General features: G+C 41.3%; 2 protein-coding genes across 2 annotated transcripts; one reads left to right on the forward strand and one right to left on the reverse strand.

The window, feature by feature from the left end:
* The first annotated feature begins 4 nt into the window (after positions 1 to 4).
* ift140 (intraflagellar transport 140 homolog (Chlamydomonas)) lies at positions 5 to 22,918 on the forward strand. The gene is made up of 29 exons (XM_018681819.2): positions 5 to 132; positions 606 to 769; positions 871 to 1,092; positions 1,313 to 1,434; positions 1,562 to 1,692; positions 1,837 to 2,012; positions 2,349 to 2,440; positions 2,521 to 2,627; positions 2,787 to 2,929; positions 3,060 to 3,263; positions 3,371 to 3,443; positions 3,585 to 3,676; positions 3,866 to 4,111; positions 4,214 to 4,335; positions 4,413 to 4,548; positions 4,640 to 4,771; positions 5,354 to 5,598; positions 18,328 to 18,505; positions 18,878 to 19,068; positions 19,175 to 19,270; positions 19,396 to 19,528; positions 19,652 to 19,795; positions 19,940 to 20,068; positions 20,205 to 20,387; positions 20,484 to 20,687; positions 20,849 to 21,061; positions 21,199 to 21,365; positions 21,450 to 21,591; positions 21,765 to 22,918. Exons 2-29 carry the CDS (start codon positions 623 to 625, stop codon positions 21,933 to 21,935), a joined length of 4,341 nt encoding a protein of 1,446 aa, XP_018537335.1. The 5' UTR covers positions 5 to 132; positions 606 to 622; the 3' UTR covers positions 21,936 to 22,918.
* On the reverse strand, positions 7,822 to 17,397 carry tmem204 (transmembrane protein 204). The gene is made up of 3 exons (XM_018681824.2): positions 16,075 to 17,397; positions 15,029 to 15,184; positions 7,822 to 9,244 (listed from the first exon to the last, which is right to left on the reverse strand). Exons 1-3 carry the CDS (start codon positions 16,352 to 16,354, stop codon positions 9,000 to 9,002), a joined length of 681 nt encoding a protein of 226 aa, XP_018537340.1. The 5' UTR covers positions 16,355 to 17,397; the 3' UTR covers positions 7,822 to 8,999.
* Positions 22,919 to 23,065: the final 147 nt, after the last annotated feature.

The raw sequence follows: 23,065 nt of genomic DNA on the forward strand, positions 1-23,065 counted from the left end.
TCAGGGGCAACTGGGAGAGACGCTTTTTGCTCACACAGGAGGCTACACACCACTGCAAGTTACGGTCGATGTCTTAAGGTATTCGAGTTTCAGACACTAAGTCGACATAAACCTGAAGAAAACGACAGTGAGGTGGGTCTTCAGACAATTTAACAGAACGGTTAACTTTATTCCACAGTAGCGAGGGCCGGTAATGAATGCTAACTTTGGCTAGCTTATTTAGCTTAGCTAATGTTAGCAGCTAAAGCTAATTTAACAGTTTGTTCCATACAGATATGGCCTAATTAGCTGACAGTGCTTACCAATATGGTGATTCCATAACTCCGTTACAGTCCATATTGTAAATTAACGTCAGCTAAGTCAACTGGCGTTACATATAGAGTCAAATTATAGACTGTGAATCATTTAATGCTATTTAAGGGTACGATTTAGAGTTTACTAGTTGGTGATTTCCGAGCTTTCAGCACACTAATAAGCCAAACAGCTGTAAGTAGCAGGAAAAGAGAAAAAGCTGCACAACAAATAGAGAGAGACTGACCAATAACTACGTGTAATATTGGAGGCTCCATCACGCTGGTATCCTCTCATTCCTCTTTCCTATTTAGAGGGGAGCGCCGGGGATATGGCGGTGTATTTTGACCACCGTATTGAGGCCCCTGAAAGCAGTGTTGTGCCCTCTCAGTTGACCTGGCACTCAGCTCTCCCTGTACTGGCTGTGGCCTCAAGCAGCCCCGCCACTGGAGGCAACATAGACCTTTACCTGCAGCAGGTAAACACTCACTCACTTTGAAGATTCACTGAGTGAGAATACTATTGATTACAGCATATCTAACAACATTTGCATATCTATATCCATAATTCAATATGCAGGGAGAGTATGTGGAGGGCTGCCATGTTGAACGTCCGCACCAGCCCACAGTGCTGCGCTGGCATCCCACAAAACCAGTGCTGGCACTAGGCTGGGAGAATGGAGAGGTAGTGCTGCTGTCACACCCCTCTGGAGATCAAACAGTCCTTCCCAGCACACATGCAGCCTGTATCACGCTGCTGGTGTGGAGCAGCTCTGGCAGCCGCTTAGTAACCGGGGATCAGGTGAGTGTTGCAATGACTGTATGCAGACACAGACACACAGATATGCATGTCACTTCTGCATACTGATTCATTCACAGCCTGTGGACAGCCTGATGGGCCTCATTGGTATATACAATAAAAATGTTTATTTTTTTCTGTTATATGGCATATTTGGCACAAGAATTTGTTCCTATTTATTTTTGTTGCACTGCATAAATATGGTGTAATTATTTATTGACAGACTGGAGCTCTAGCCGTGTGGAAAGTTGATGCCAGAGGGAGACTTCAAGGAAACCATCTAGTAAAGCATGAATACAACAAACCTTTAACTTGCTGCATCTTCAGACCTGCTTCACCTGGAGAGTAAGTAGTTGGTCATTCTTCTTTTTAAGTCCTTAGCAGTAATCTTATATTGAAAGCACTATGATTATTTTCTCTTGATTTGAACGCTTGCTGTGTTGCTGATAGTAAGACCTAACTCTTGTCACAGTGATGTGGCAATGCTGGCACGGGCATCAGTGAGTGGAGATGAGAGTGCTCTGGACATGTTCAGCTGGAAGGGAGCGCCTCTCAAGATGGGCCCACAGGAGGGACTTGCGTTCTATGTCAGCACTGCAGATGGTAAGAGTTTGTCTTCTTCTGTAGGAAACTAATCAGTCTAGGGAGAATCTAGCAGGCCTAAGAAAAACATTTAATTCTGACTTCAATTTTGAAAATTCATTTGATCTCTCTCTTTTTTTTTAACCCTGTGTCCCTTGTATTTAGGTAAGGTCCACAGTGTGGATGAACACTGTAAGACAAGCACACTTCTCAGTGTGGAGGGTGCAATCAAGAAATTGTTCTACCTTGAGAAGAGAGAGGCCCTCGCTGTGATCACAGAGACCCTGATGCTGTCACAATTCACTCTAGGACCTGAGGGAGGAGCCCAGGAATTCATGAAGGTATGCTATGGTCATTGAAGATGCAATTTCTGTTGAAAGCCATGGTAATTTTGATGGGCCATGTTTGTACTTGTAGACCACTTTAAGGGACTAATGAGAGGAATCAGATACTGTGAATAAAATGACCACCATCTGGAAAAACTAAAGGGTTTGGATCAGCATTGGAGGCTAATAAAAGCTTAATCGGGATATTCCTTCTAGATTTATTTGACACTGTTGTTTACACAGCAATTCATCTGTGAAATCAACATTGGTCCAATGTTCAATGTTAATGAATACCTTTCCTTTTATTCATTCATTTATCTATAATGGTCCCACACACAATTGAATTGACAGGTGAAGTTGAGCAGCAAGACTGGACAGAATGTAGACATTGTCTGGACAGAAAACAGCCTCCTCATCACAGCAACAGGGGAACAAGTTATCAGGTCAGTATACATATACTGTTTGTACTCACATACATACCCATTTGAAACCTGACTAATGTCCTGCCCCTGTGTTTTTGCAGGCTGTGGGACCTGGAGCGAGATGACAACTATGTTTTGTCACTGGACGAGACTGTGGGGTTTGAGAGAGGAGAGATGATCAACTGTGTTTCATATTGTGCAGGAAAAGGTAACTGCAAAATATTTGTCCCATAGTGCAAAATGTACAATACTTTCCAGATGCTTTATTTCATCACATTCTCAAACCTTGAATAAACGGATGGTTTGCAGGCTTGTTTCAAACCTCAAAAAGCCTCATTGCCTTTGTATAACATTGCTGCCTCCTCAGAAATCCTTGCAGCTGGCACCAGCCATGGACGCATAGCAATGTGGAGGATGGTGGTGCAGCCAGGTAGTAGCAAAGGTGACACCAAGGCCCAGTGGAAGCTACAGACCCCCACTGAAGTAGAGGGAAATGTCACTCAGCTACAGGTACTGTCTGGACTAGCATTTACACCATACACCACTTCTCTATTATTGATAATGGAAACAGTGAAAATAATTGTGATATTCTTATGGATAGTAATCTGCTGGGAAAGTTCACTCAGACCCTCCATTTCAGTGGGGTTCCAGCCTGAATCTGCTGGCAGCCAACAACTCAACCACAGTGCTGATCCTGTGCGAGCATGTGATGTCAGCCCATTTCAGCCAGCAGGTGGCAGCAGTGCAGCTCACTCCAGCGCAGCTCAGCATTGCTCAGTTTTCCACAGGAGTGCACCTTGCTCTGCAGTCAGATATACACATAAAGGGAGTGTGTGTAACTAAGGTAAATATGGAGTGCAGAAGAGTGATCTTTACAAAGATTTGCTCATGGAAAAAGTAAAAATCTAGACTGATATTATGGTAAGTGCACATGTGTTGTCATACCAACAGGACTCTGTGACAGTGTGGAGTGGCAAGCAGGTCACTGTGTATGAGCTCTCAGGGACAGTTTTACGCAGTACAGGTACAACACTCACCCAACAGTCCAAACAGCATTTGACACTCCAGGTGTTACACTGGAGAAACTGTCCAGATTCCCCTGTCCTTCATTGCACCCTTTTTAGTTTCTCTTCTTTCTCCACCTCCTCTCTGGTTGATTTTCCAGGATCGTTTCCTTGTGACTCCCATGTAGTAGCTGTACATGGCGAGAACCTCTATACTGTGGAGCCCAACAGGGTACAGATCCGCACTCCACAGGTCTGTTTGCCTATCCAGTATTCTTATCAAATGTCAACAAATGTTTCAGTGTGCGTGATGAAAAGGCCTGACATCGTTCTTTTAGTACTGAATTGGGATTGATTTTAGAACAAACACATATGCAAGTAGTATGTGTCATCAAGAATTTGGTTCGTCATTGAACCATCTTTTTTCCTCTCATTTCTTTAGGGCACTGTGAAGCAACTGCTGACTTTCTCCAAGGCAGAGGGCAACCCTGTACTACTCAGTGTGTGTGGGTCTTACCTGGTTGTGGGCACAGACACAGCACACATCAGAGTATTCGACCTCTCTCGAAGAGATGCCAAAGCTCACTGCACTGCTAAGAACCTGGCTGACCAGATTGCCAATCTGGGAGCCCTGAGGTCAGTCAAGTGTAATGCCAATGGCAGCCAAGTCAGCATCCTAATCTCTCAGGTGAATGCATAACAGTCACACTCTACTTTCTGAATGTTAAAAGGTCACCATTTTATGTACATATTTCTCTTAGTTTAACTGAATATAACTCCTTCCTCTCAGGTTAATGGGCGACCTGATCACAAAGTGTACTTTTATGACGTTGAGATGGACACTGTGACACACTTCGACTTCTTCACGGGCAGACCTTCCAGTGGTGTCTCACATCCTGAAGACAGTGAAAGGTGACTGAAGTTGCTTTTGTCTGTATGACAGTTTTACCTTCACTTTGTCTTATACTTATTTACAATCTGTGTTTCAGGCAGCAGTTTCAAGGGACAGAGCTCAGCGGCCGGTGCCCTGTATCTCATTTCTGGGATGAGAGCGAATCTCGCCTTTTTGTCTGTGAGACAGTGCCAATCAGCTCTGAATCATCATCAGCTAGTTACTTGGATATGGTAAGGACTGTTGTTTACCTGTTAAATGATTTTAATAAATGTAAAGTAAACATAAAGAAGATTTACAGTGCGTTGTCATCCTTCCATTAAGGTGGATGTGTCAGTGGTGACACTCTTCTGTACGCAAGAGCATGGGCTACTCCTACAGGACTGCTACCCCAAACCTCCAGGCCTGCAGGCCCTTCTTGCTCTGGATGTACCCTACTATTATTTCAGCTGCAAGGTGAGTAGTAGAACAGTGTTGTGCATGTGTGTTGTCTCTTCAGTGGGAGGCGCGGGGGTGGGGTCTTGACTTTTCTTAAACATATTCCTTTTGTTTTTGTTTGTACCCATCAATTTGTTCTTATGTTAAATTCTGTGTGTTTGGTCTAACACACCCCAGCTATTATTTTGGAGGGGTGGTGTCTTTCGACCAGAAGTAAGTATCTGTTCTCTACAGTCTATTCAGAAAGCTTGAGTTTTCTCGACTCCTAGCTTCTAACACCTGTGATCGTGTACGCCTTGTGCTGCATTGAAGCAAAAATGAAAATACTGGCTCCCGAGATCAGCAGCACAAGAGCATCCCTGAGATATCTAGAGCGCAATAATCTGTGTCCAGTTCCTAATGGTTGTCTTTTGGTCTGTGATGCTTTGTTGATGTTTGGTTTGCTCTGCGTCCTACCTGTTCCCCAATGTCCATGTTTTCCCCAGGATTTTGCATTTTCCATTTGTTCTATTATCATAATCCCACTTCACAACATGCATCATTTACTATTGTTTCTGACTCTTACAAATATTTACATCATGATGCTCTAATCCTCATCAGCCTGGTGAGGGGGATCCAGAGTTACCAGACGTTTCAGCCACAACATCAGCACCCCCACACCAGACCCAGCCATCAAGAGGGGCACCTGCCCAGCTCCCCCATATGGTGTCCAGGCGAGCTCTCAGGGACTTTGTGGGCCTAGAGAACTGTGAGAAGGCCACCCGCGATGCCATGCTCAACTTCAGCTTCTACCTGACCATCGGTGATATGGATGAAGCCTTCAAGTCTATCAAGCTCATCAAGAGGTAGGGTGTCAGTATGTGCATGCTGACATTGCATGTGTCATCTCAGTGGTGTCTGCAAAGAGAGGAGACATACAGGATGGCACGTCCACTTTGATCTATGTCATCACATCCACCAACAGTCCTTTCCACAGGGGCTTTAGTTCAAAGCAAAGCAATAGCCACAGGGAGAGCATTGTTGCTACAACCTTGACTCTTCTCAGAGTGCTCTGCAATGGTTTGCAGTGGGAGAGTTGTAACAAATTGCTTTTACCTTTTGTTGAGAATGGGGCATTGTTGCCACTTGGTTTTTTTCGCCCCTCATTTCACTCAGCACCTTTGACTGCTGAGGTCAAACTACAACAATAGTTCTGTAACCTTTACTTTGATACGCTTTCTTCAAGTCTGTCAGGTGATCATAAGACTCAGCACTGATGTTTTGATATTTTCTTTCCTAGTTTTGTCCTATTTATAAGAAATGAGGATATTTTAAACCATGCACTTACAGGTCAGTGAAGAAAGATGCAACACCATGTATATGTCTTTGGAAAGGCAAATACATTTTGAACACTTTATACTGTGCTTAATTTAATAATATGCAAGCCTCAACTCAGCAGTTTGCTTCTAATGATGCTGTGATCAAATTAGATCCGGCAAAGCCAAACTTTTGTTTGTGTAAGTACATCAAATAGATTTGTAAACACAGGACATGATTAAGGACTTTTTCTGTGTCTGTGCTGTAGGGAAGGAACTCTTCAATGTGTATATGTGACTGTTTCTGTTAGTGTGCGGGTGTGTGCTGAAGGGATGTACTTTTCTAAACACACTGCAACTCTCACACATACTCCAAAAGGAGTGCCCTTTCCATTCTTGTAAAAACAGAATCAGGTCACTAAAAGGATGTGCATGTCCATTCCTGTAAGTTTGTGTGTGTGCGTGTGTCATAGGAAAACGTATGCGATTTCATCAAAGATATGATATAATCTTCAGCGGAATACGTGATTCAGGGCACTCGGTCTGAATTCTTCTGTAGTGTTGCTCTCACATGTACAAACATTACACAAAAGGGAAAATAGCATAAAAACAAGCAAATGGGAAAACAGCATATCCCACTGGCCGGATGTGCCAAAGAATTTAATAGGCCCGATGACAGCTTTACTAAGTTCCTCATTGATGGCTATTTTTACTGCTGCTGTGTTTTTTTAAAAGATCAGTATTGTGTTCGATTCCCGCATATCTCCACCCACAGGAATATGCATTTCCTGCAGCAGTAACCTGCATCTTCTGGGACTTGTCTCCATGGTACAGATCTTTGAATCGACAAAGGTTCTCATACTCAAGTCTGAGACTGGCCACCGATTCAGAAGTTAAGCTTATTTCATCTAGTGCATGTACTGTAGGTCATATCTGTTGGAGATGCAAGTGACAGTTTCACATGTATACCTTAAAGGATCAGTTCACCCATATCACAGACGTGTAGGTGAGCTATGCGTATGTGTGAATAACAAAATCTACTACCTCAGTCTGATAATGAAACCTGGGTGTGTTGGGAATTCTATATCAGAAGAGGCTTTAAAGCCCAATTACTGTGTATCAGTGGGGTTTTAATCAGCCTGTCCCTGAATGTTTTAATTTGCTTTATCCAACACAGACATTCTCAGTCTGAAAGTACCTCTGCCTCCCAAAGCAGTGTGTCATATACAGGTTGGAATGTCTTTATTCAGGCCAGACTTCCTCTCATTCACATTGTCCTTGACTTTAGGTGACATGCTGCATGATTATCTGCCCATATCTCTTACTGTCTTTTTGCCATTACACTTGGTATTTCAAAGCAAAGCTCCACCCGAGGAAGTGTTTGGGGTGAAGCAGTGACTGATGAATGATGTTGTAGTCATAATTATGCTGCTGTAACCCTCATGCTCTCAGTTAATGCCATTTGTCATCGGAAAGTATGTCATTCATTGCATGTAACCACTACAGTTCTTCTCCATTGGTAGTCGGCCATCCCTCAAAGGAACTAGTGCCATCATTCATACCACCATCATCAAAATATAGATATTTATATGTATTATATGTGATGTGATGAGATGTCACACTGAACTGGACTCTTAACAAATTCTGCACGTGGAAGTTCATTAGGAACACATATCTGTGATAAAGTACATAAATAGTTTAATGAAGTTGTGTATTGTCCGTTTTTTATATGTAGTGTTGGACACTAAAACAGCAACAGCAACGACCACCGTGTTTGAATATTTGCCAATAAATTTATTGAATTCATATGATATATTATTATTTTAATGTGCCCCTATGTTTGGCATTGTGGAAGATCCACAGATAACCTGGAGTTCTTTGCAAAAGTATGATATGGTCACAATAATACTACTACTAATGATAGCACTTCTTTACACAACTATATTATATTAATTTAAGTATACAGTATGTACCACAAGCGAGCAGAGTTTCATATGGAAAGCATCATGACAAATGAACATAAGTAGTGAAAAGTGTATGTCATTTCAAAATGCAGTAAATGGCCAAGACATTTGTTACCATCAGTTTAACAAATACTGCTTTAAAATTCAAAATCAATTCACATACATTACTTGGCGGGTCACTTGTTTTTTTATTTTCCTTTTTTTAAGAGGAAAAATATGTATGTAACAGCGACCCAGAAGGTGAGAATATTCCCTGATGTCTTTGAGTAAAATATAATTTGATCAAAATATCACCTCAAATTGGCTGTTTGCCACTGATTTGGAAAAGCCCAATCAAAGGGTTTGCTGAGGTGGACTGACTTTTCTGCTTTTACCTTGTTAGTTTACCTACTTATAATTGCAACATATATCATTAACATTTATATGTATTAAAATTGCATAATAAGCTTTAAAAGGATGAAAACAAATATGAGGTATTCTGGTATTATATTTTCAACATCTTTCATAATTTCCAATTTATAATTATGCAGGAGGCCATTTAATAAGTGCACATATAACAAAATAGGTCAAGTTCCAGCTTGATCTTTTCATATGAAGGATGATTCATATAAGACAGTCTTAGTCCAGATTCCATGTTTAGCTATCAATTAGCTGACTCAAGCATGAATTCATGAAACATGATTCAGTATTTCAATATATTTAGAAGTTTAGGACTGCTCTATACATTAATTTTAAAATCTCAAAACTGTGACTTTTGTGCACTAAGCAGCAAAAATAATTCTATATAATAGCTTTTGTTTATTTTGGGAGGAGTTGTGAAATATAGAGATTTATAATTGCAGGTACATGTTAGTCCAGCCACTGTAAAGCCACAGGAATGTTCTTTTCTGGAAGCACCAGCTGGAGAAAAACATGAATAGTTGAGTGTGCAGTCTTGTCCGTGCAGTCTGTTACTCCCTATTGACATAGCTTGTGAGGTCACATGGCTCAACAAGGCGACTCCACGTAGTCATTGTCTAGACGTGGGTGGAAAGGTGACGCCAGAGAGCGACTGATGATGATAACTCGAGGTGCAAGGCAATCATCACGGCGGTGTAAAATGTTCCAGATAAGCATGGCCGCAGCTATCGTGGCCAGCAGGCAAGCAGCTATATCCAAGTAGCAGGAGTAGGACAGGTGTGTGTAGGGCCCGATCTTGTAGAAGGTCACAAGTCCAATCACCAGCACAAAACCTGTACAGGAGCACAGAGAGACAAGACCTTAATTGGTGAAAATGAACTGCCATTCTCATGTAGCATCTCATAAAGTTCCAGTTGAAAGTATTTATTGAATAATTTTCTATTAAAGGGTTTTCTTATTGCCAAGCTGTTTAAGTAGTGTCATGGTTCACATGTAGACACTGTCAGTTTCAGTTAATTGCAACCTGTAGTGTAAAGCACTTTGTGTGGTCGATAGCAGTCCATTTACCATTTAATACAGTTTCACATTAATACAATTACTAGGAGCTGCCTAGAGCCAAAATACTGTCGCTGGCTATTGAAGAAATATTCATGAGTTATAATTTCAGTACTGCTGAAGTGATCAAGATGTATGTACGCACCAAAAAAGGCAGGTGCTCATACTGTTTCACATATACTATGTAAGGAATGTTCTGTGCTCTTGAAGATGAGCTGAAATAAGAGTCTATACCCACACTTCATCCTGGGGGTGATACAAATTTCATGACATTCCTTTGGACAGTAATTTATATATTCCAGTCAAAACAAATAATTGTTAAGTCTTTACTAAAATCAGTATGATTCATCATCTGGGGATCATGATCCTCTTTAGAAGTTTCATGGCAATCCATGCCAGAGATATATTTGTCTGGACCACAGTGATAGACCAATCAACTGACTGATATTGATGGAGCCAAAAACTGAACTGAGAAAATGTTCTTGAGGCAGAGCAAAGAAAAATGTTCAGGAGAAAGTTTTCCTATTGTGATTATGTATTTTACTATTTCTAGTTCACTATTTCTTGGATGTTCAAAAGGTTTAAAGGTGCAGTTATTTAACAGAATATGTGGCAAGTATACCTGAAGTGGCTTTTTGAAATCACATATCACATCCATCCGTGTAGCCTTGTATTTCACAGTCCAGCAGGAACTCTGTATGGGGCCTTTGAATTTGGAAATCTGTTTCCTCCTGGGAAGAACTTCTAAGATCTCAAGATGAAAGTTCCCAATAGTGTAAAAATATCAGAGCATGAATATACGCTCGGAAAAGCCTTTGAGAACTTTTATCTCCCGATTTCTTTGATTCACAATAGTTTAACTCACACAATGAGGAACTCCTGTTTGCATGCGAAGGTAAAAAGCCATAGACTTCTGTTCCATGCTGTTTCTTTGATCCTTAACTTTGTTTTATCTACACTATTAATGTCTCCATAACCCACACCGTTCCTCAGTCTTTACCAATAGAGTTAGTTAATTCCTCATTTACCACATTCAAGTGTTGTCTGGAGCCTTTTAGTAGTTCCACAATAATACATGTCTGAAATATTGCCTCATCCATAGTGGTATAAATATAGGGACCAGAAATAATCTCTGGAAATAGGGACGTTGGTGCTGTAGGATATGAATCAGTCCATTTCCTGAAGTATGTCAGTGGCACCAAGGGGGGAGTTCATTTGTATTCCTTTCCCTACCTCTACAGTAAGATGGCTGTCATTGTTTTAAGTGAGGATGTGAACAATTGTATCTATGTATCATTGCGTGTCAACCACTGTGTGTACGCATAAGAATGCAACTGTTTGCTCAAACTGTTCATGTTTAACCTGTCTGGCTCCTTATCCAAGAAAATGAATAATCTCCTGTTCAGGTTCCAGCCAGGGTGGGCTGTGTGAACTTCTTTTTTGGCACAGACTTATCTCTCAAACTTCCTTCCCCTTCTTCCTCTTTCCATCCTTCCTTCCTTCCCTCCTCTCCACACCCTGAGCGTTGAGGTTAATATATTTGCTGGACATTTGACATGATCTGTCACAGAGAAATCTAAACAAGTCTTATCTAAAGGCCAGGTCTTGGAAATTCATTTAGGTGGTTTGTTTTCCTTCCAGTTACTAATGTCTTGGTTTATTCTTAAAGGGCACAAAATTGATTAGAATGAATATCCTGCCTGGATGTCTTGCTCAAACCTGTATCACTCCCTTACTACCAGGAATCTCTTGAGCCACGGACTTCAGGGAAAAGTCTGACTCCTCTCTGAGCCAGATATCACAGATCAGAATTGAAGCCCACAAATTAAAAAGAATAAACCGAGAGGATAAACTGTATCCATTCAGAAAACACATTCCAGAGTAGTCTCCAGGCGTGAAATGGCCAATATTATGCTCTCAGTCTGGACCTGCCAGCACTGCTGAGATATCACTGAATGAAACTGGATATTGTTATTCCACATGCTGCTTGCAATAGCTGAGCATTTTGGCACGATGGAAAATGAAAACATTCCTGAGAAAGAAAGTGATGGGTAAAAATATCTCCATTCATTCAGAGCTGAAGCCATTCACTGACTCATGGGGGAGGTCTAAAGCAGGAATGGGGAATGGATTACTGAATGGTAGTGGCCAGTACAACTATCTGTAATCAGGAAATGAGGTCCTTTTACTTCAGTATGAATTTAGTGAAGGAAAGCCTCTATTCGTGTTTTTTGCATGCTTAGTTTTAAGATTTTTTTTCTAAATTTTCATTCTTAGACTGCAATGAACAGTTTTAGAATAGACCAGTCTGACATTATTTTTATTCACGTTTTATTTCATGTTATTTTCTCAGTCTGATCAGTTGTATAGATTTTTTCCTGAAGCCCAAGATGATATTAATCAAGATATATTATTTGTTTTGTTCAATGCACACTCTAAAACTGAAAAAATATTCTGTTCGCTATCAAGGACAAAAAAAAGACTATGAGACAAACTAAAAAGCAAAGCAAATTTGAGAAGCTAGAACCAGGAAATATGAGGCATTTCTGTGACCCATTCTAGTGGTGCGGCTCTGCCTTTTTGCTGGTCAGTTGGTTTGTCCACTACCTTGGTGCAGACAAATATCAACTGTTGGATGGTTTTCTGTAAGATTTGGTGCCAGATATTCATAGTTGTCACACTGTATCCAAATGACTTGTGGTTCCCTGACTTTTCCTTGCCACCACTAGTAGTTTGACATGATGTGTGATGTGTGCCATAGTTGCAATATTGCAAATATGACATGGACTGTCGTTAAATTCGATAAAGACATCAATGGCCTCCTCGGGATGAGTTGTATTAACTTTGGTGATCCCTTAACTTTTTATCTAGTGCCACATAAAGTCAAAATTTAAATTTTGTCCAAATATAGACACACTGATGACACACTGACTTTATGTATGGTGCTAACAAGTAAATGCTAGCTAGCTAATACGCTAACCTAAAATGGTAAACATTGCCTGCTTAACATCAGCATGCTAATATCATATTATTATGATATTATTAATGTTAACGTGAGCATGTTAGCATACTGATATTAGCATTTAGCTCAAAGTACTAGTATGGCTGTAAACTCTCAGTATAATTAATTTTAATTTGTCCGTAAGACTACTTTATAATCATATACCTGCAAAAACAATAATATCTATCATCCTCACCTATACTATACTAACCTAACCTAACTATACTTAGTGCTAATTAGCAAATGTTAGCATGCTAAACTAAGATGATTAAACATGGTGAGCATCCAAACAAAAGCATATCAGCATGACACAGAGTAGAATGTTACATTGTGCTGTTAACCTTTGTCTGTTATATCACATTATTAGTGTCTCATACACATTGTCATGTTAAGCTCTTTAATGTTGTTGCTTGAATTAGATTTTTCCATAGCTTTCAGTGTTATCACATTGCTTCATTAGATTTCTGTTGTTGACTTAAGTGACCTTTGAGAAAACATTGCTATAAAATACTAAGCTACTATGTCTAATGTCAAGAATAAATTTTGATGGTTAACTTGTAATCTTCATGACAACTGAGCAAACTTCATACACCGATGAAGGCTTTGTGATACAGTTGAGGTTCTAGAATAAGCTATTTAGAACCTTGAGCTGGGACTGCTTTGTCAAACTGCTGAAAAGATCTGTATTTTATCAAAACTGCTATTATTGTATCAAAAAAAAAATCCCTGTGTAACTCAGTTTATACATACAGCCTCATGTAAATCATGGCTGTTGTACTGTTTATTAATATTCTTCCAAGCATCCTGTTTTTGGTTAGGAACATCCCATCTGCCAAGATACGTGTCATTTTGTTACTCAGCAGCTTTGTTGACCATTTATGGTTACAGAGTAAATTTAGAACATGCCATTTTCCTAGGATTGTTATTTTTAGATTTTAGGGAAATAGGTGTGTGCTGTTTATTTCTTTTTAGACTTTGTCACTACTGTTACTCATGTCCGCATTTGTGAATATATGTAATCTCTTAGCTCATCATTGACTACATTTAAAAACAGAACAGCTACTTTGTCCATAGCCCATTTTGGAGATGATCATTCATGGGATGGGAAATCTGTTTACTTTGTGATTGTCTTCATTAAGGCTTTTGTGATATGAGTTACTTGTTGCTGAGGTTGTGGTGTTGGTGTTGTCTAATACTGGAAAATACAGTAAAGTCGGGTGGGTCTCAGTCTTCTCACAGAGATCGTTAGATAAAAGCCGTCATTCCTGCTGCGATGCATGCCGAAGACGCTAACCATAAAGAGGGGAATCTTTATTTGCTGCTGCTCTTGGACATTTTGTAAACACAGACATAAAAGCTAGGCCAGCTTATCTAGACAGAGGCAACTCCCACCCTACTGTCATGTGTACCACAGGACATTTCTCTGTAAAAATACACTATGAACACACAAACCAACACACACACTGATATACACAAAAATACATGCACATAATCCCTCCTGCCAGCGCAGACACAAACATACAGTCCCTGTCGAAACTGTCTTTCCCGTGCATTCCCCCCTCCCTTCTTTTTCCTTCTTCAGCTCAGGGTTTTGCATAACAGGTAGTCACAGACATTTCCTCGTCCTGAGCAGGGATATCCTGGCGCCTGACAGTCGCTCCCTGGCTCGCTGCAGCTCTGGCCCATGGATTCTGGACTGGGACTAAATTTAGACCCAGAACAGACCCCCTTCATTCCGCTCTGCCACAATGATACCAAGTGGCTGAGTGACCACTGCACACAGCACAACACACTTCCTCAGCAGGGGCACTGGGACAGGCCATGCCAGCCAACTCTTTAAAGTGGCACAGTGGGATGGATGGATGAATGTGTGCTGGGTGTGGAGGAGGGCTTTTGTTACCATGACTGCATGAAGTCATGTCCCACAAGGATGACACTCTTTCAGTTTTCTGGTCTCCTTGTGTCCCTTATTTCTATCCCTTGCAGTTTGGCTGCCCTCTTAATTTATTCAAGTTTTATTTGTAGTCTTTCTTTGCCAGCATCAAAAACACTGTGATTCCAGCAAATTTGACTTTTTTAAAGTGAAAAAATAACGGAATAACGGAATTATATTAAGTATGTAAAATTAGCTATTGTTTCCAATCTGCTCAGTGTCACATTTTTTATTTGTCTAAATTTTACCATGAATTTATATTATTTTTAAAAAATAATAATATTATCTAGCCAGGGTGAAGATTATTACCACATAGTAGATAGCTCTAGTTTTTTCCAGTGTCTTCTTAAAATATTTGGCTTCAGAGGTTGATCTTCAGAGAGCCAGCTAGTCTAGCTCCCTCTGTGATTTTATCCCTCTCTTTTTGGCATTCTACCAGGGAGCATGTGACCTTTGCTTTGCAGCATCTAGATTTCTCTTTCTCTCTGTCAGAATGATATAATGTGCATAAAATGTTAGTGGCAAGGACGATGATCATCTTCATCAGAAAGGTCCTTCTCAGAGACTTGTCTTTCTGCTGACGCACAGCAATTCAAATAAACGAGCTGTAGGAACATTAGTACTCACTGGCGAGCTGGAAGAGCGCAGCAATGGCTTCCTCCCACCACTGTGATTCCTGCGTGATGAAAGGCAGCTCCATCAGGCCTAGAAGGAAGATCAGCTGACCAACTGTCAGGGCCACCGTCGCCATCAGGTTACACGCTCGCATCATGTCGAACTGCACTTGAGGGACCAGAAGAGTTGTGTCATATTTCCTGCTATATGATCTGAATTCATTCATCACAAGCTGGATTAAGGCTAAATCAGGGGTCTTGATCTTTAAATGATAATGTTGTTTTTGAGATACATTTGTAGGAAGGTGACATAAACATGATTACTGCTCATTTATCATCAATGGTGAGGCACGTCTTTGTCTTACATTGCCAGGCAGTGCTGCCCATTGTGCCCAGTAATGCTGGTGAGTGGACTTCAACATTTCCCAGACTTGTTCTTGAATGGGAATTCCTCAGTGGAGCTTAATCAAATAAACACTCACTCTGCTTTAAAATGCATCCAAACCAAGTTTATACTCAGACCCTGTTGACAACATGATTGCCCACAAAAAGATGAATTTGACTTTCAAATGCACTACATATCGCAATGTCTTGGCCGGTTGTCATGGGCTAATGTTTACACTAATACATTAACAAGTAATAAACCTTAAGTAATGCAATTATATTGGATTTGTGAGTGTATACATCAAGTTGATGTAGGGGTGTTGTTAATTCAGCAACTTTAGTGTTTTGGTTTTGACAATTAGTCAATTCTGGCCCCCATTCATCACCCCTTAAAATAGAATTTATTTATTTACTGACTCACATTAAAATTCCTCTGTGTGTTTCATATGGAAGAAAAATTTAAAATGACTATAGCAGTGGGCACAATCAGGCACAGAAATACCCTTAGCGCTGTGTTTTGTTTCTGTTGAAAACTACTACATCTTGGACGTGCAATCAGTCAGTCTGATGACAAAAAGATGAGACAATTTGAAGTTTGCTAATATTCACTTTTTTGGAAAGAATGAGTAAAATTAAATAATTAAGCTTTAAATCTTAATAAAACTAAAAACTTACATTTGACAGTGCTGCGTGACTCTTGGTAGCCTGCATACTCAGAGCCCCATCCAAGGCTTTCACACTGCCTCGGTGCCCCTTGCCCCCTTCTCCCAGCCTGGAGGTCATCACGGACCCTTTCCCCACCAGTGGGGCACATCCTCCATAGTCCCACGCTTCGCTTGCGTCCGTCCTCCAGGGCTTGCAGGACCCAGCTGGGGGTGAAGGCTGCGACATTGTTTAGGACCAGGGACAGCAGGGCCACTGCCACCGCCGCCGCCACCAGCCTCTGCACGGCCATGCGACGCCCGCCGCCCGCCACCTCGCCCCCTCCCTCGTGTCCCTCCTCCAGACCCTGTCCTTCCTCAGTGTCCTGCCCGCTCCCGGCTCTCCTCTGGGGCGGGAGCACCAGCAGTGCTCTGGGCCCCCTGGCTCCTCTCCTCCACCTCCTCCTCCACCACCACCACCTCCTCCAGCTGTTGGCTTGTGCTGTCCCAGCTTACGCAGAGGTGGATTTGGCAAGAGTGTTGTCTTGAGGCTTAGCTAAAGAACATCTCCATTCATCCTCATTCAGGAGTTTGTTGTCGTTGCAGCAGATCCTCAGCCCTCCTCCTCAGACAGCACTGCGGGTACGCTGGGATTAATCCAACTGGCACCTAGGTCCATTCCACTGGCTTCGGCTGGCTGCAGCTTGACTGGATCTCGCTCCTTACTTAGTTTTCTCTGTTTTTCCTTTTGTACTTCTTTCCCTTTCTTCAGTGCTTTACTTATTGCACTGGTCTGAACTCTGTGTGGGCAGCTGGCTTCTCTTTGCAGGCATTAGATTGTTTTTCTTCTTCCTTTTCTTTTCAGTCACTTCACATTGCCTTCGGAAGAGTATTGATGCAAAGAAAGCATAGATTCTCCGGACAGCGTTGCTAGGAGCTGACTCGTTAGTGGCTTTGCTTAAGCTTACCACGACTGTCTCTCTGCTGGAAGAGCCCCCACTGCCTCATTGGAACAAGAAGTCCTCTAGCCCACCTCCTTTTGCTTTTTTCTTTCTATCCCCCCTCTCTCTCTCTCTGTCTCTCTCACTCTCTCTCTCTCTCTCCCACTGTTTCTGCAAATCCTTGAGGTCAGAGTTGAAAAGTGGGGGAGTTGCTGTTCGTCATAGTCCAAGGCATCAGCTCGCAAATGTAGCAAGCTTTAAACAGACGGCCCCCTTCTTTATGATCACTTTAAATGTGTGTGTGTGTGTGTGTGTGTGTGTGTGTCAGTGTGTTTGTGTGAGAGAATGTCCAAAAGACCCCCGTTAGACGTCACTGTTGTGTATTCTTTTGTCTGGAGCCCAGGGGGCGTTCGCTAAAGTCCTCTCTCTCGTGTGCAACAAATATATTGGCCACCACAGTCAGCCAGCAACAGGATGTGTTTCCTGAGAGGAAAAGAGGATGGGAAGAGGGGCCTGTTCCTTCTCTTGTCTTTCCTTTTCTGGCTCTCTAGATCTTGCCGCCCTGTGTGCAGCGGGCACGACTTTTCTCTGCATTCTAAAGTATCTCACTTTTTCGTTTTTCGTTTTCAGGGTTTGTTTTCTGTGACCAAATAGAGCAAGATTTTGGCTGACACTTACCAGTCTTGCTTTCTTTTACTTCGCTTGGCCCCCATTCCCCCTCTTAAAGCAGGGCCCCTAAAGATTTGGGATATTTCCTGTTGCCTGACTTTAATAAACAGCCCACATCTGTATCAGCTAAAGCAGGGAGGGAGGGAGGGGACGCAAATAGAGACCAGATGGCTGTGGAATCTTAAATTTGGAAATGAAGCGAAAGAGAAGGGGGTAGAGGGGCTGATTTACGTCAGCAAGACAAAAGAAAAAAGAAGGAGGGAAACAGATAAAAGCACGCCTCTTGTTTTGAGTTCAAGTCCTGCACGTATTCTTGTATGGTTATGTTTGTGTGCAGAGGGTATGTGGAGGATTTTTGTGATAATCATGATAAATGTTGAAATGATACGCAAGTACCAGAGGTCTAGCCAGTGAGACACAAGGGTATTCACCTCAGATCTGTCACCTTTCTTATATGCATATGAAAGGTCTGGGTCTAAAATATAAACTTTAAACTTAAACTTGGAAACGATTCTAACATATGCCAACATTGTATTTTTTTTTCTAATAAGAAATATCCTGAGATTTACGTGGTACATGTGCTCAACTGTTTTCACTGTTGTATACAGTGCATAATAATACAGTGCAGTGAGCCACACATCAACCTTGCAAACAAGCCATTTCTCTTTTCTTTGTAGTAAAGCGGTGTGGGAAAACATGGCACGGATGTGTGTAAAAACCCGCCGGCTGGATGTGGCACGTGTGTGCCTTGGGAATATGGGAAATGCCAGGGCAGCAAAAGCGCTAAAGGAGGCGGAGGCTGAGCCTGAGCCAGAAGCCCAAGTGGCAATGTTGGCCATTCAGCTCGGCATGCTGGTAAGATATTCAAGCATTAGAGTGTAAATGATTGATGGGATGTCCCTCACTCACAATTAACACTAACAACACTTTTGTTCCTTTTTTCAAATTGGAAAAAGAATTATTGAGACGTGACATGTAAAAACACGTATCCAAAAGCAGAGACAATTTATATCCATTTGAACAAAAAGGTAAATAAAATCCATCTAGTGGATATTTTGTCTGTTCTTCATAACTAATGCTAGTCCAACAAAATGAGGAGTTTTGTGACCAAAGGATGTGGCACAAACTCCTCTTTTTTGGTCTAAGCTTTTCACCCGGACAAAGACCGCGGGACTTTCCGGACCAAAAGCATTTATCTTTCCATCATCTTTTCCTGTCTTCCAACAGGAAGATGCAGAAAAATTGTACAAGAGCTGTCAACGCTATGACCTGCTGAACAATTTCTACCAGGCTTCTGGCCAATGGCAGCAAGCTTTGGAGACAGCTGAAATCCATGATCGCATCCATCTGCGCACCACCTACTACAGTTATGCCAAATACCTGGAGTCCATGGGCGACAAGACCCTGGCCCGTGCATAGTAAGACGCAGTCTATTGCAGTTTTATGTAAAAGATACACGCTTGACGTTTGTTCATGACAAATTTACTCTGGAAAACAAAGTGATTGTCAGTGTTTTTGTTGCAGTTATGAGAATTCAGACACACACAGGGTTGAAGTGCCCAGAATGCTCCAGGATGACACATCAAACCTTGAGATCTATGTTAACAACATGAAAGACAAGTAAGTCCAGACTTTGCCTTGGTGGCAAAAACCTTGTCATCAGAAGAGGATATCACATGATTCTCATACTACATGCATGCACATGGTTACATTTAAACATCAGTCCTGTCACTTTATCAATCCAGGAGCATCTACAAGTGGTGGGCCCAGTACCTGGAGAGCCAGTCAGACATGAACTCAGCGCTGCATTACTATGAATGTGCTCAGGATTACCTCTCCCTGGTTCGAGTCCACTGTTACATGGGGAACATCCAGAAGGTGACTCAGTTTGTATCAGGAGTTATGTAATAATTCTCTTATTTCATTCAAAACAGTTTTCAGTTTTTGGACATCCTCAAACAAATTCCACAAATGTGATGTGTGAATTTATTTATTTACTAGGCATCTGAGATAGCCAATGACACAGGTGACAGAGCAGCATCGTACCACTTGGCCAGACACTATGAGGGTCATGATGATATCAAACAGGCCGTCCACTTCTACACACGGGCCCAGGCCTACAACAATGCCATACGACTTTGTAAGGTAAAGTACTACTCTGCTCTGCTGTGTAAATTTTTATTGGTCATGATATTCATCCATTATACTCAGATTCACTAATTAAAACATGTCCTCTTATTCATGTGTTTTAGTCTGTGAGTGGATTGTTGACTTGAATTGTCTCAACAGGAGAATGGTCTGGATGACCAGCTGATGAACCTGGCTCTGCTCAGTAACCCAGAGGACATGATGGAGGCTGCCTGCTACTATGAGGAGAAAGGCACACATATGGACCGAGCTGTCGCTCTTTACCACAAGGTTCAACACAACTGTCCCATTTTTTCTGAATGGCTGAGACCATTCCACAGGGGGCAGTATTGTGCCATACATTTGAGCTGAATAATGTTGATGGTTTTTACACCATTATGTTTTTTGGCTAATTTCTCCCTTGTAGGCTGGTTACGTCTCCAAAGCTCTTGAGTTGGCTTTTGCCACCCAACAGTTCTCTGCACTTCAGCTGATCGCTGAGGATCTGAATGAAAACTCAGACCCGGTCCTCCTGGCTCGCTGCTCTGACTTCTTCATCACACATTCCCAGTATGAGAAGGCTGTGGAGTTACTGGTAGCAGCCAAGAAGGTACCTGTTGTGTCACATTATTACCTATATGTGGAAGTATCAGTTCATATTTAAATGCTTATATGTGTGTGTCTTTATATTTGTTTATGTACCTAGTACCATCAAGCCCTGGAACTCTGTGTGACCCAGAACTTGACCATCACAGAGGAGCTGGCAGAGAGAATGACTGTAACTAATTCAAAAGACTTGTCTGAAGATGCCCGCAAGGACGTGCTGGAGAGGCTAGCTGACTGCTGCATGCGTCAGGGAAATTACCACCTGGCTACCAAGAAATACACGCAGGCGGGCAACAAGCCCAAGGTAATACTGTGTGTAGTGACATATATTCTTGGCAAGCTCAGAACATCTTGCAAGTATTCCATGTGTGAGTACACAGGGTTTACTCCACCTGGTCTGTCAGGTGTTCGTGTGACATAAAAATACAAATACATACACGTTATTGTATCCTTTTTTTGAAACAGGCTATGAGGGCGCTCCTTAAGTCAGGCGACACAGAGAAAATAGTATTCTTTGCCAACGTTTGTCGCCAGAAGGAGCTTTTCATCATGGCTGCCAACTACCTCCAGTCTCTGGACTGGCGGAAAAATCCAGAGATCTTGAAGACAATTATTGGTTTCTACACCAAAGGCAGGGCACCAGAGCTCCTTGCTGGCTTCTATGAAGCCTGTGCTCAGGTGCGGCAAATGTCTGTCAATTCTTTTTATGGCAGTGGGCTTAAATTTGCAAATATTTATAAATATTTATAAGAATTTGAAATACTGAATAAATAAAAAAGTTTTTAAAAGAGTTTTTTCTTGTTACCTTTGTTCAGGTAGAGATTGATGATTACCAGAACTATGAGAAGGCACTAGATGCTTTGACTGAGGCTGCAAAGTGTCTTTCAAAAGTGAAGGACTCTTCAACTGGACAGCAGGAAGTAAGAGTGGCAGACCTGCAGCATAAGATCACCCTAATCAAGAAATTTGTCCATGCACGCAGGTAAGCATACAGGCATCTTAATAAGTAGTTCTTTTTTCCTTCCTTCGTCTTCGTCTGAACTTCGATTTTGTCCTTTGTCTGCAGGTTGTATGCAGAGGATGCTGGTGAGGCAGTGCAGTTATGTGAATCCCTACTGGAGGAGCCAGAGTTGGACCCTGCTGTGAGGATTGGAGATGCATTTGGTTTCCTGGTGGAACACCACTGTCAGCAAGGAAACTTCCAAGTGGTAACTATCATTCTTTCCTACTGTTTTAATAGATGAAATGACATTTTGGTTAAAAAAGAAAAAAAAAACATCTGCATCCAGTCAAAGAAAATGTTAAAGTGAAGATTGATTCTAAATCCTAGTAGAAATCTTGCACACTCAGCTCTCTGTCTCCCTCCATGTTTCTTGTCCAGGCCTACCGTAAGCTGGAGGAGCTCCAGAAGCTGCTGCCATCTCAGAACGTTAGATACTATGTCAGCCAGGCCAGTTTACAGGCCCTGCAGAAAGAGATGGGTGTTCCCATGGACCATGGTGACACCAGGAACAATGTGGAGGAGGATGAAGTGGAGGAGGATTTAAATTAGTCTTAAATGAGTATCACTCACAATTTTTTGTAATCTTGTTAAGCAATACATATATTTTTATATATCTGTTTTTTTCATGAGTATGAAGAGTCTGCATTTTCACCGGCATGAATATGCAAAGCTCTACACTTTCTCAGACTAGGAATGACTGTAGAGTTGGTCCTGAACAACACAGCAACACGAGCTGTGTTAGTTACCAACTAAAGTCATATTGGTAAAATTATCACATTAATTGGTTATAGAATGTAATTAGAAGGCACTTAATTATTACATAGGGCAAGCACTGTGAAGTGAAGACAAAAAATGAAGGGACACAAAGCTACAGCACATGAGGCTATTTAAAATCTTCATCACATAAAGGCCTGAGAGGATGGCTATCAGCTCAAAAAACACCATTTTGACCTGCGAAACACTGAAGTACAAAAATACATTGCAGCTAAGGACCAAAGGAAGGAATCAGTGCCAGAGGCTCTAATTGTAGAGCCGTGACATGTCATTTTATATAGATTTAAATAAAACATAATAGACATACCATCCTACACGTTTTCACACAGTGCATTCAGATATAGACCAGATCTAAATCATCAGAATGTTGAATATAAATAACCCTTAACCTGTCCAGATCTACAAAAGGGAAAATATTAGTTGTATAATACAGCCCATCTTAAATTAACCTTAAATCGTGAGTTCAATTGTTTGTTTTGTTTTTTTGCAGACTGGTGTGGATGAACACAGACTATTGCCTTCTTCAAAATGAAATGTATGTGTATGTTTTTTTTTTTTTTTGTTTTGTTTTTTTTAGTTTATGTATTATTTGTAAATATCCTCTCAATGTCAAAAGTCATATCTAAAGTATTTTGCAGCTATTTTTGGTAACTTTTAGCCAATTTCTACTAAGCACATGATATTGTGAATTAATGTGTTTTACAAGGCACTGTTCCTACACATGTAAAGCTCCTACAATAAAACATTTTTAAAATTAATTGCACAGTATGACCATAAAGGTTTCTGACTTATCTGATTAATCCTAATGATATTTTCTCCAGAACAGAAACAGAATAAATTCCCAATTGTAGTCACAGGGGGGCGCTATTATCAATGAAATCCACCAATCCTCGGTCCATACGTTG

Source organism: Lates calcarifer, linkage group LG23 (genome assembly GCF_001640805.2).
Source record: "Lates calcarifer isolate ASB-BC8 linkage group LG23, TLL_Latcal_v3, whole genome shotgun sequence".
Lineage (NCBI taxonomy): Eukaryota > Metazoa > Chordata > Actinopteri > Centropomidae > Lates > Lates calcarifer.